This window comes from Malurus melanocephalus, unplaced genomic scaffold (genome assembly GCF_030028575.1).
Source record: "Malurus melanocephalus ecotype Western Australia unplaced genomic scaffold, MMel_1.1 scaffold_247, whole genome shotgun sequence".
NCBI lineage: Eukaryota > Metazoa > Chordata > Aves > Passeriformes > Maluridae > Malurus > Malurus melanocephalus.
This window is the reverse complement of record NW_026623479.1, coordinates 879,645-893,081: the sequence shown is the minus strand read 5'-3', so window position 1 is coordinate 893,081 and position 13,437 is coordinate 879,645. Positions and strand designations below refer to the sequence as shown.

The window sequence follows — 13,437 nt, the reverse complement described above, 5'->3', positions numbered from 1 at the left end:
GCTTACAGGGGAAATAAACTGCATGTACCAGAGAGGAGAAGCTCTTTGGGGAGACAGGTGATATCCTGGATAAGGAAAGAGAAGGGAGAAGAAGCAAGTGACAGGGAAGAAGTGCAAAAGTTGAATGCAGCTACAGGTGTGTGAATAAGTTGTATGAGGTCCTATGTTGAATTGTGGCTTAATGCAGAAAAGTTGAACTGGAAACTTAGAAGAATGTCTAAATGGGAAAAATTTGAACCTCCCTAAATAAAATCTTCCTCATGACTTCAGTGTTCCTTTTTATTTTTTTTTTTTTTGTTTACAAAAAAGAACTTAGTTCCCTAAGACAACTCAGTGAAAGAGAGGTAATGGAATAAAACTAGGGAGTTAAATGGTATAGTACAAAATTTGGGTAGAGCTTAAAGCCAAACAGAAAGATGCTAGAATCATGGACAACAGGAGAAATCTATAAAGCTTCTATTTAGTGCAAAGAGTATTGCTCAGGACAGGTAAAAGGACTTGGGACACAGGGTTGGGTAAGCAGCTGGAAAAAGTTGGTTATGGGGAAGGGGAGCAGCAGCATGTGGTTCTTACTTCCTGAGTCAATATTACAGTAACAACTGAAAAAAAACCCCAATACTGAAAGTGTTCTTGAAACATTGCAGGTAGATTCTACTCCAGCTTTTACTGGGTCAGCTTTTTGCTTAATGCCTGATGTGAGGTCAGACTTCCCAAAGATCCAGACCCTTTTCCCCATTACTTAGTGCTGCTGGCAAATGCTATATTCTTGTCCCTATTTGTTTCTGTTGCTAGCTTTATTAGATGTGAGTGCCAATTTTGTTTCGGAGTAATCAACTTCTAACTCTTCATAGTAAATTTTATGCGACTAGAGAAATCTATTTCTTATAAATGGTACATGGCACAATTTTTTTATGAGGTTAACCCTCCAAAATCCATTAAAAGGTACGTAGAATATTCACCTTTATGTTTCTACTTCATTTTTACTGGACTCTTTTGTTAAATCACAGAGATGAAATTTATTGTTTTTCAGCACATTGGGATAATAGTTTTAATGGCACATGAAAAACATCCATTGGCCCAGGCAATTTTCCAGCCCAGCCAAACTGTAGATGCACTGCTGGGTCAGATTTCATCTGTGTGAGCTCCTGTCATGCAGCAGAAATAGCTCTGTGCTTTTAGCTGGGTTATGGACAGAAATKATGGACCTGGCTGTAGAAGCTGAGTGTTGCCTGGCAGCATCACTGTGGGGACACTGGTGTGACAAAGGAAAGGATACACACTGCTGAAAATCTGTGGACTGGAGCAGCAAAAATAACTTGAATGCAGCTGGGTGATAGGTCCAGAGTCATCCTTTGAGCTTCCACTCCTAATTYGAGAGGCAGGATGAGAGAGTAGAAAACAGTACAGTTGCTGTCAGCCTCCCGATAAATTCATCTCAGGCAAACCAATTACATGATTTCTTAACAAGACAATAATAAAAGCTTGCCTTGGAGACACTACTTGTGTTGTGCCAGTACACACTTCTAGGGTTAAGGTGGTAACAAGATCTTTTAATAAACCATCTTCTTCAAACTTCTTGTTCCTTAGAGAATCTGTCACTCTTCCACTTCCTTTTGTTCTAAAGAGTGGCAAAATGAAGGAGAGCCTTGTTCACAGCAAGCCATTACAGGTGTTATTGTGAAGGTTGTTGGACCCATTTCCTTCTGGAGAAGGTTTTGTTTCAGAGAAGGATCTTGTGATGAAATGGAATGGGGTGAAGTGACAAAAATGGAGGTGGTTATCTGWAAGAATTTGTGCAGGATGGTTTGAGGATACATTGACAGCAACATGTCTGCCTGGGAATACGTCTTTAGGAAGTGTGGAAATGAACTATTTAATTTCAGTGGTTTCCCTGACAATGTATTTCATGATACATCATCCTTTTACTCTTCTTCCTCTGTCTCAGATGGAAGGAGGATTCCAGAAAGCTGCATTAACTCCAGTTTTATTTGGCTCTCTTAATGGTTTTGTTAAAAAAAAAAAAAAAGACCCCCAAATCCATAACTTAAGGTCGAGGCTTTGTTTTGGGCATTTTTCTGCCTTTTTGCTCTGTATTTTTATTCTTTTGCATTTGAATTTGCTGTTTTTTTCCCAGAAAAGAGCAGTTACAGTAACAGAATTGAAGACATCCGTAGAAGAGCATGGCTTCTCTTGCCATGTTGCTTTTTARATCTTTTTGTAAGAAAAGAACTTCTTTAATACTTCAGCTGCCTATACCACCTTGGCCCATGAGTATGTAATTTTAACATGAATCATTTTCACTAAAAACTTTGCTGTTACCAGCTTCTTGAAAATTGAGCTGCTTGAGATTTTCTAGACTGAATTTGGCATGTTATTTCATGAAATTCAAGGATGTATTGAAAGTTTTAATGTGTGAAACCTATTTCTGAAATTTTATTGTTTAATRTCAGTGTGCATCTACAGKATGCTGTATTAATGGCAATCARAAATAATCTTTAGCTGGGAAAGGCRTGRTATCAGAARAYCTGTTGTGTTTGCACTACCAGAGTAAATGGCATGATGATATTTGTGTGGAGCTGTCTTGCAGTGTTTACATCTAATGTGCCCTTATTAAAAGATGGCCAGTATTTTGAAGGTGACCCTTTTTTTCCCTACTATAAGATCCCACTCTGCCTTGCTTACAGCTTTACTGGGCTCTAGTGATCTGTATTGAGTYCCCAAGTATGTGTGTCTGACTGAATTGTTTTGTAGAACTTCATCCAAGAAGGCTCAGTTGCTTGTGGGAATGTGACTAAGAAAAATGTTTTCCCATATGAAAATACTRGTCTTGTGGACTTCTGTTGGGGCGAGGGGCTGTTTTTTCTAGAAATGTTCCATCTCTAGGGCAAACATGGGATTTTAGTWAGAGATTAGATTATATTTCAGAAACATGCTAATATCCTTGTAAGAAACTCATCCAGTTTGAAGGTCTGAGGCTGCAGTAATCTCACTGAATTCTCAAGAACTGAGAATAAATAAAAGGACTGAGAGGTGGATTTTATACAGAGCCTATGAGAGAGTTGTGAGTAACTGGGAATAGGAACTAGGAGTGAGTAATGCTCCAGGTGCTGGAGGTGTTTGCTTTCTGTTCAACCCATGAAACAGAGTCTGGGAMGGTGGGCTGGAGGGGACATGGCTGCAGGCAGAGGAGGTGTCCCCTGGGAGAAGGAGATAATGCTGCTCTGGAGAAWTGAAGTWTCTCCCTGCCTCTGCCACAGGATTCCTCTGTTGTAGGGGAGCTCACCTGGAGCAGGGTGGTCACTCTGTGTGTGCTCCTTATTTACTGAGTGTTCTGTTTGATACCCACGTGCCCCAACTGCAGAATTCCCAAGTTCTCCATTAAACCAATTTGAGATCCAAGGTATGCAAAATAAGGACGTGCTGGCTTCAGATCCTTGTTTGTAAAAGTAGAGTGTTAATACTCCCATACCTCATTAGGGTGTTGCAGAAATAAATTTGTTTCTTGACATGAGATGAAAGTACAGAAAAGGAAACTTTAGCATTTTAAATTCAGAAGAATAAATAAAAGATGGAGTTAGTCACTGCAAAGAAAACTAAATATTGAATARCTTCTCATTAATTAAGTAGCATCAGCCTGTGCACTGAGTAAATGAGGAATACAAGGGGGAAGCTAATATTTTAATATTATTTGACCAATAATTCTACACAGATGTGCAGGATAGCTGAATTGAGTTTGGACAAGTAATCTTCATCTGATACCTCCTAATTCTTTGAGAGCATAATTTTGCAACCTTAATGTTGAAGAGTTTCGTATGTGACTTGAATATACACAGACTTTTTAACATCATTGTTGTTATTTAGCTAATTTATTTAAAGTCTGATCTGCTTTTCAGGCTGGACCTGTGGGGAGAACAGCACTTGCGTCAAAATCAGTGTGTGTGCCTGTTGAATTGGGCTCTGGGCATGCAGGGGGACTGAGAGGTGCAGCCACACTTTTCCTCCTCAAAGCACTTGACAGAGCCAAGCTGTGCAGTGTCCTTTGTGTGGTGTATCCTGAAAGGATTTGTAGTAGGTCCCCCAAAAGCTGTTTGTATGGAGCTGTTTTTGAGCTCTGTGCMGTGGAATGCAGCAGCTGATGCCTGTGTGAAATGTGGCTGAGAGAAATTGGCCTGGTTTGCTGAGTTGTGATGAAGCTGTGCACAAATCAGGTGTACAGATCTGCCGTGACTTGTGTGACTGATGATTCCCATGGGAAATCACTGTTAGGGACCTAAGTGTTTCAGGAAAACATCTTCATAAAGAAATCTAAGGTAGGGGTCTGTGAGAAAGGGATCTTTTATTTAGGAAAATAAATACAGGGGGTACCAATTCCAGAAAGTCTCAATCTTTACAAAAATTTGAATTCTCCACAGTGTGTATTACAGCATCTTGGACAAACTTCATTAGCAGACTGAGTTTTGCCATGTTTCTAGGTGCATACACTCTGAAGTCCACTCAGAATAATGAGATTGGCTTTGTGAAGGGTGTGCTTTGTGTTTATTAGTGAAGATCTGTCTGTTTGTGGCCTCACATGCTGAAGAGTTTGTATAGAGGATGCAGGGTAAAGCTGCCAGGGAGGGAATTCCTTGCACAGCRAGGGCAGGGCTCCATGGTCATTGTGAGCTGGTGGTGTGTGATTGTTCTGCTGAAACTCCCAGAATTACATTTTTAAAATTGCTGCAGATGACAATGCTGGATGAATTGATGACTCCCAGGATACTGGGAGCAGCACTTTCTGAATACGCAGAAGTTTGTGTTTATAGGCTACTTCAAAAACAAGGAAAAACTATATGGCCAAAGAATTGTAGACATAAAAGGACTGCTGGTASTATTTTATTGTTTTACGTTAGAACAAAACTTGAAATTTAAATGGTATTTTTCTGTGTTAGGTTTTGAAAATATCAGTATCGAATGCATGGATTTTGCATGTATGTTCTTTAAAGAGCAAGAATTCACAAAAATGTAAATTGTGACTCAGTTGTGCATTGATAACTATTTCCTGCACACAGCAGCAGCATGCTCAGGTGTGCATCCCAGCCGTGGCAGTCACTGCTAAGCAGTGGAAAGTGATAGTGGGTGAATGCAGCTCCCTGGAGCYTGGCATTCCTGAAGCCCAGGGTATAAATTACTCATCTAACAATCCATAGGTCTCCCAGTGCTGCATTTCCCCATGATTGTTGCTTCAGTGCAATTAAATTCTTTTCCCATCTTGCTCTTTCCAAAAGCTATAAACAATTAGAGTTTATACAGGATAAAATAAATTAAAAGCAACTTACAGTAAAACTTTTTTGGCCTTGTTGTGGAATTTGGAAGAGGGGGAGGGTTCYCTCTGCTTGTCTGAGATACCAAATCCAGCTGCAAAACACTGTGGCTTGAATCTTCCTTTGGCCATGAAATAGTTGAATGTTTCAGATGAATRTGAAGGGCTGAGAAGGGATGCATCTCTGGTGTTTGTTGGGTACTGTCAGAAGCAGAAATCTGTACAATGCACTTCTGTGAAAGGTTTATTGGAGTGTGACTCTGGGAGGTCCAAGCACCATTCACTTGGCTGTTGCTCTTTTCTTGCTGGAAGGGGTCAGACTCTTGGAAAGATGCCTGGTTAGAAGAGTAACAAGATGCTCCATATGGAAGCAGCTTTGTGAACTCAGTGCTCTTTGTAAAGTAAGTCCTGCCCCGAGAGGCCGGAGAAATCATTCCCAGGAAAGGCATTTTGAGTTCAGCTGAAAATGGTATTGAGAAGGGATACAGGTACATTTACTGGAGTATATTTGGTATCCCATCAAAACTATTTCCAAACACTTTTGGATAGGTTCCCTGCCAACTGTGTTGTTAGAAAGGGATAGTTTCCTGAAATCTTTCATTTCAAATTACTAAAGAAACACYTTTCCTAAATATTGATGTACTGAAATTGACAGGTTTTGATTTCCTTGTCACTGAAGACAACAGCAGAAGCATTGCTGGAAAAGATAACTCACTCTGAGAGTCAAAGTAAGCCTTTTCTTTCTTTACCTGGCAGGTTCCAATCCACCAAAATCTCAAAGAGCTCYTGGCCATCCGGACAGAGCTGCAGAAGAAGGTGGAGGATTTGCAGCGGGAGGCTGCCACGCGTTCCATTTCCTCCTCCTCTGACAGAGGCTCCTCTCCTTCCCATTCTGCCACGCCAGTGCACACCTCTGTGTGATGTGTAACAAAAGCCATGTGAAAAAATCCGTGTCAGGTAAAAACAGAGGAGGTGAAATGCTTTTCCCATCACAAAAGGATTGTGAGTGACTTGTAATTGCTATKATCTACATGCCTTACTCTGTGTCTGATATTATCACAATGAGGCCAAAAAGAGCTTCAATAGATGTGATGTATTTTCTTGTTGGCAGTTCCCACACGTGTTTTGACACTCTAGCTAAAGCACCAATTGTGAAATTAAACTTTGTTTTGAGCAACTAACAATTTAACCATCCTAAAAAGGAATCCATCTGCCAAGCAGACAGAAGAATGCCTCTCACATTGTCTAGAGTATCATGCCTGGTTGAGAGAATCAGATGAAATGCCACATGATGCTTACACAGAACACAAAATGTTTTTCTGAATGGGAGCTCCTTATTTCACTCAGTAATATATATATTTTTTTTTGCTAGAGCAATTTATTTTTTTTAGATAATGCACTTGGAAATTGATTTTAAAATAAATGTTTTCCAGTGTAGTCAGTTTTACATTTTGAACTAAATATGCCATTAAAAGTGGATGAAGTCGAGCTGGATATATCAAGTACACCACACTGACTTGTATGATGTAATATATTTGGTAAAGCATGTATTTTAGGTTTTTTAATGCCTTTTGTACAAGTTGAAATAAAGTCTTTTGACTGTTTAGCTTATTGTTCAGTTTTAGCCTCCTGAGTGAGGGATAAACTTGCTCATGTCAAGGTCTTGTACAAAGTAAAAGTTTGTTTTCTAGCAAATGGTAATATTTGGGGTTGGAATGACACCCAGCTGTGTAAATTGTATAGTCTGTATAGCTCCACATTGTGAAGTGTGTGTTGTTTCTAAGTGTACACACGAAATGCAAAGCTGTGTGCGTTCATACCCATGTGTATGTGATGTTGAACATATGCATCCTCCCGTGGGTTTAAGCTGTACGACCAGAAAATGGATCCTGCCTGTCCAAACCCTTTTGAGGACCTTAACTTGCAATGACTTTGTTTGACAAAGTTTTTGAAYAATATGATTTTAATTGGTTTTCTTGAAATAAAGCCTCTTGGCTTTTTGTTTTTTAATTTCCTACTAGCATTTTTTTCTGTAAATGAATAATTTAACTGTGTTTTCATGTTAAATATACATTCCCACCTTTCTCACATCTCCCCCCAAAAATACTCACATTGGAGAGATTTGATTACTATCACATTCCTCCTTTTATCAAATTATTCACTGGCATTCTTGGAAGGCCTAGAAATGGTGCATGCTGCAAATTTTCCCTGGATTGTTTTACTTGCTGTGTTTCCTGAAAATCTGGTTCTTCTCCTTAGGAAACTTAAATATTGCAGCTCTGCTTTTTGACTCGTGCTTGTATTACTTGGGGTTCTGCTGGTGGGAATTAAGGCCCATTCTTAAGAGCCAATTGATTCTGTGTGGTGACTGTGGGTCTTACTGACTGTGAGTATTCATTTGTTGCTGCACATTTGTTGCCGATACACAACGGCGCTTTTCTGTGTCTCATTCTGTGCATTAACTCTTCCAGCACGTAGTTAATGAGTCAAGTGAGCTGCTGAGCACCTTCCCACCTTCAGCTGCAGAGGCTGAAGTGCTGTTTTCAGTCTTACACCTTTACTGTGCAATGCAGGGTATTTCAACATGTCCTTTTTACTGTAGTGAATGCTTTTCCATAATAAAGATTCACCTACACAAACACARTTTAGGAAGGCTTGCAATGTTGCATCTCTTAATCAACCCCAGGCTTTTTATAAATAGAGGAAATAGCTTTTCCTGTACAAATGGTTCTGCTGAACAGTGTGCCAGCAGTGAATTTTACATTGCCAAAATATGTTGAGCTGGTATTGCATTAAACTCTTCCGTACTTCAGATTTCCTTGACATTTAAACTGTATATTAAAGTAAAGCACATTATCTCCAAAATGCAGTGCTAAAGAAAATCTTTTGAAGTTTTTCTCTATGTTTGTGCTAATAATCACAACATTTTCTGTATAATTATTGCAAAAGCGATGACTGGATTAGCTTGGGCAGTCTGAGATTTTAAGGCTTAGATTTCTAGAGCTAAACTCTGAGAATTTGGTTTTGCATAGAAGAACACCAGTTATTTCAGCTCAGTGCCTGTGTATCCACCAGTTTCAGCACAGCTCAGCGAGCCTCTGATGTGCAGGGAGAGCTCTGGGGGAGGGTCCTGCTGTTCCATGTGTCAGCCCAATGGATGGGTTTGTACATATTTAGCATGGAAATATTCAAAGGTGTACTGTAGCTCATATGTGCTAGTTAAGAGTATAGCTTTACACTGAAGAGATGATTGTTGTTGTATTCAGTCTGTGTCCTGATAATCAGATTTTTTCCTGTTGATTTAACAACTGATTCTATCMTTATTTTTTATTTTTCAGTAAGGCAATACTGAACTAGTATAGGGAAGAGCAGGACCCTGTTCTCTGATGCACCTTGGACAGAGCTATTAACTTCTGTTCAAAAGCTGGATCTTCTGCTTTGGTTTTTGGTTTTGACTCAGTATAAAGGGAATGTGCAAAGACAGCAGTTGCATTTGGCTTGTAGGATTTTTCTATTGTCAATGATACGTGAGAGAGGGCACAACCTGAATCCAGTGTCCCAGAAGGGGATGAAGTCTTGGTAACCAGCTGACACATTTTTCACTTGTGAAGTACRTTAAGTGAATCATCAGTGTCAGACACTTCGCCTGTCCTGTTTCAGAGCTGAATTTACACTTCCTTCCCCTTTGTAGATAAAAGTATTTTTTTTTGTTTCATTAAAATGGAAGAAGGCTTTTAAAGCTGGAAAACACTCCTATCTGCCTGGTTGTTCCCTGCAGAGGCAGCCTTCTCAAGGAGTTAAAGCTTTAAACAAGAAGCATTTCACTGTTTTCATTTTCCAAGAGAAGCTGTACTAATTCATGTGCTGTGTGTGGTAACACCAAGAGCAGCTGGTTCTCTATGCRCTGAAAACAAGGAACCAAGAGCTCTCATTCGTGTGCACTAAGCCTCACAACAGAGGACACCGTCAAATGGGTAATTCAGACTATTCCCCAGGTGAAACATTTATGGTAAAAAAAAGGGATGTCCATTTACTGAGAGACCACATCTGCTATGCTGAGAGGGTATCGATAGCTTTTAACTGCCAGATCTTGTGCAGTTGGGAAGAAGGAGTATTTCTACAAGAAACACGCATCAGAAGCAGTAAGTTTAAAATATAAACCACCTTTTTTTGACTGTGAGACTAAGCATTGCATCATTATACAAAGCTTAGTTTGCACTGCATGGGAGATTTATCTRCTGGGTGTGAAAATGTAAAGAAAASKGCAGGAAACCTTGGGCAYTGCCTGGAGTTTAGGTGCTGAGGAGAGAGAGTGTGTGTGTGCACAAATACTTCATTTTTACCATTACAGTTTTCATAATGGGATTTGTTTTCTCACAAAGTCCAGTTTGTTTCTTTTTTTTTTTAAATAGTCTTCAGTAGTTACAGAAGAGGTGATMCACCATAAGGATATAGCAAACCACTTGCAGTTTACTTCCAACATGAAAAAACCCACCAAAAAAACCCCAAGTCTAAAATGTCTTTCTAATCAACTTGGTTTATTTGGTGTTTTCCAAAGGTAGTTAAATTCTGGTTTTTACTCCCATGACCCTTACATGCACATTAACAAAAATGCATTTTCTTACAGAGTAACATTCAACCTTCATTTGGTACAGGTCACTTGTTCAGCAAGGAATCTGTCTTGCTTCTAAGTTAGAACATCACTCAAAAGAAAAGGTTCTCTAATTTCACAACCCCGTTGTTTCTGAACTTCATTTGTCCCTGAACCTCATCTGTTGCAGAAGCAGTTTTTAAAGCCTCAGCCTGCCGACTCATCCTTCTTTTTCAGAATCTGAAATGGTATTATGGACTAATTCCACTTTTATCACAACAAATGAGTAGTTAAGGATGACAATGGAGCACTTGTAAGGGTTCGTTAGTGGGGTTGCATGAAAATGACTGAGTTTATAGTGCCAAAAAGATCTGAAATTCATGTCAGAGTATTGTCAGCTGAAGAATCTGAAATGAAGTACTGCCAAAGGAAAATGCAAGTAATTGAAAGAATAAACAGGAAAAAGCCAGCTGAACTCTTTCAGTTCTCTCTTTTCTCCGTCAAACCTTTGACAAACCTTTTCTGAATCATTTTATTGCCATTCAGAACAGCTTTAGAAGTGAGGTGTCGTAAGAAAAAGCTCACAGCACACGTAGTACAGAAGCTCTCAGGGCATCTGTGTATATAGGTTTTGGACTTGTGAAAAAAAAGAAAACCCATTTTCTAGTGGTTTATATCCTTTTTTATAAAGGACAACAAAGTTCATGCCATGTATACAGAGCTTAAATGCAGAATTTTTTAAAAATCCATATCCAGATTTAAAGTGAATAGATAGTAATTAAATGAAAGTAGAGATCAATGCTGGGTCAACTGTTGCAGAACTCAGATCACTTCTAGGAAAATACACAGAAAACCTCTCAGTTGCTAGAATGCCTAAAATACAGATGACATATGAACTGCCTGTCTCTCTGGTCTGGCAGTTCGGATGGAAGAGGGGACAGACAGCAACAAAACATCATTTGAGCCTTTGCTGACCACTAAGACTCTGACTACTTTTGTCCAGTTTTGAAGAGAAGACCAAGTCAAATTTCTCTACTGCAGGACTTTGAAGTATTTTCTTATTTGAAATCTTAGAGAAAGAAATCTTGAATTCTGTCACTATTCACTTTGTGAGTATTCTCTTTCACTGTACATTTATGGATTTCCACATACCTACACGTTACACTAGGGTGTAASTATCCAGTAAAGTCAGAGAAGAGCCTTGGGCAAAGGAGCGGCTTCTGAGTCCCAAAAAYTGGGGTCTGTTTTCCAGTGAAACAGCTTGCTGAGTTTAAAAAAAAAATTAAAAGAAAAAAAAAAAATGGGCTGCAGTATTTTGAATTAGACTTGTGCTTCCTCTGAGCCCTACTGTAAGAGCTCCCCAAAGAAGGGGCAGGTGTGTGGTCTTCAAAGCACTCTGCCCATTGCACTCTGCTCTGGTCAGACAGGGAGGGCAGGGTAAAACCCACAATCTGCACCTGCAAGAACACAGTCACTGGCAAAGGGAGAGGTGGAATTGTGGGCACTGACTCCATGCTGGGAAAACAGCTTCTAGCAATCACCAGTGCCATGTGGGAACGCTTCAGCTACARCAACTTCCAGAAAACACATTTCATGCTACAGCTTTCAAATGTGTTTGGGTAAGAGCAAAAAACAAGTGCTGGTGCTTGGGACGGAGACACACAAACTCAGCTGCATGGCTTAGCTGGCACCTGAGCTGCTGATCCAAGTTCTGCACACCACACTTCCTCCATGAAAATCTTTCTCTGGGAGTATGCAGAGCACATCCCATCTCTGTTTCCTATGCTTCCATTATCTGAGCCARTAATTAAATACTTCTTTCCAATTCCAAACACATTCATAAAACAAAGCAGCAGCAGTTCAGAGTAGCACTGTTGTAGCCTAAGTGTTCTGAATAGTTGTGAGGCACCTTATAAACCACAGTAGCTGTTCTGCCAGAGCTAGTATAAGGCTTTAAAATGCAAGTGTTAAAAAGAGCATAAAGAATTGTGCAGCTATTGCAAAATACTTAACCAAGTTACTAGGCAATTCCCTTCCAAATGGAGCTGTTAGGCAGCAATGCTCCTGGGCTGATTCACCTCCTGGCAAGGCCTTCTGGAAGTCATGTCTAGCTGAAAGCTGTGAATTTATACATCATACTGAAGGGCTCCGTTTTCTTAATACACATTCATAAAATACAGAATTGGCAAACCAGTACAAAATGCTCACATTTTGGGTTTGTGTATAAATAGTGAGTACCTCTTACACCACATAAAGGGAAATTTCCTTCACTTGAGAGCATGCTTTTTAAGCAATCACYGATTTGGACAAATGTATTGGAAAGTGGCAGTTATCCACATTTCAGCAGCAGTCAAAAAGGCTGGGGAGGGATTAGAAATCTAAATTCTTGCCAGACAGTGAAGGTCAGGTCCAGGCAGGGTTCGGCAGCGTTGCAGGGGCTGTGTGTGCACTGTCCCAGCGCAGCCCAGTGTCCTGCTGAGCAGCACTCCCAGGCAGCTGCAGAACCCCATGCAGGACAGTGATGGAGGATTCATCCTCTCAGGAGATTCTGCCTTTCTGAAAGGTTAGTCGGTGACACAAGAATGAAGCTTAAATCCTTTTCCTGCCTCTGGGTGCCTGGGAGCACTCCCAACTGTTGCTGATAAAAGGAGAAGGAAGGAACGGCATCTTGTTAAGCTTGACTTCTGTTGTGGTACTGAGCATTACAGGTCTTGACAGATACCTGCTTTGTTTTCTTTGTGGTTAAATTTGTCACTTGCGTTAGTGTGACTGAGATCTGAACCTGTCCTTGAAAGCATCCAAACAAACACAGCTTTAATTGTGGCAACAATGTCGGTATCTCAAGTCACAGAGACAAACTATCACTTCGGCTCACATTCTGAGCACAGTGGAGCATTCAAGTGGTATTTGCTAAAAGYGAGCATTGCACGCACTGCTATCAGCTGTATTTGTGACTTGGTGTGAAGATCAGGTCCTTTGGTTTGGTTAGGAAGCCCAGCGCTGGGTGGYGGTGGTGGTGAAGAATCCTCAACTRGTGGCTCGGGAGCAGTGGGTTACAGATGTAACCCTGTCTGAGCCCAGGGCCCCACACAGCACCCACCATAGGCACATTTTCAGGTGTAGCTACTCCAAGGATGGCAATCCTCCCTCGGGCAATGTGCAGCGTTGTCCCAGACATTGGGAATGATGTGCCCCGAGCCAGAAGGTGGCTGGAGGCGCCTTGCAGAGGGCTCTGCAGGTTTRCCTTTGGATTGCTATTTACAGGCACTTTGCTGTCCTCATTCCTGTAAACTCCTGAACACTGACACRGCTGAAGCACCTTCTGTGGATTTCCATACAACTGCGCACCAACCCTACAATACTACTTCGATGTAAACATAAACCTCTTCACAAAAAATAAACACATGCTACCAGTCCAACCCTAAAGCCTAGAGCAATAAAAAGCCAGTTCAAGCCTAAATACACATTAAATAGCTTTGGAGTAAAATTAAATTAAAAGCTAAATTACAAGCATGTAAGACCTCTGTTGCTGCTGACTGATTATTTT

The 13,437-nt window shown here is 40.4% G+C and overlaps 1 protein-coding gene across 3 annotated transcripts in view; it reads left to right on the top strand.

Moving 5' to 3' along the window:
* The window catches only part of MTMR1 (myotubularin related protein 1), a 36,440-nt gene extending 27,635 nt beyond the window's left edge, over nucleotides 1-8,805 (top strand). For all 3 annotated transcript variants that reach the window (XM_057375394.1, XM_057375392.1, XM_057375393.1), the window contains one exon: nucleotides 6,056-8,805. In XM_057375394.1, the coding sequence (XP_057231377.1) occupies nucleotides 6,056-6,220 (165 nt within the window). In that variant the 3' untranslated portion in view covers nucleotides 6,221-8,805. The remainder of the gene's footprint in view (nucleotides 1-6,055) is intronic.
* Nucleotides 8,806-13,437: the final 4,632 nt, after the last annotated feature.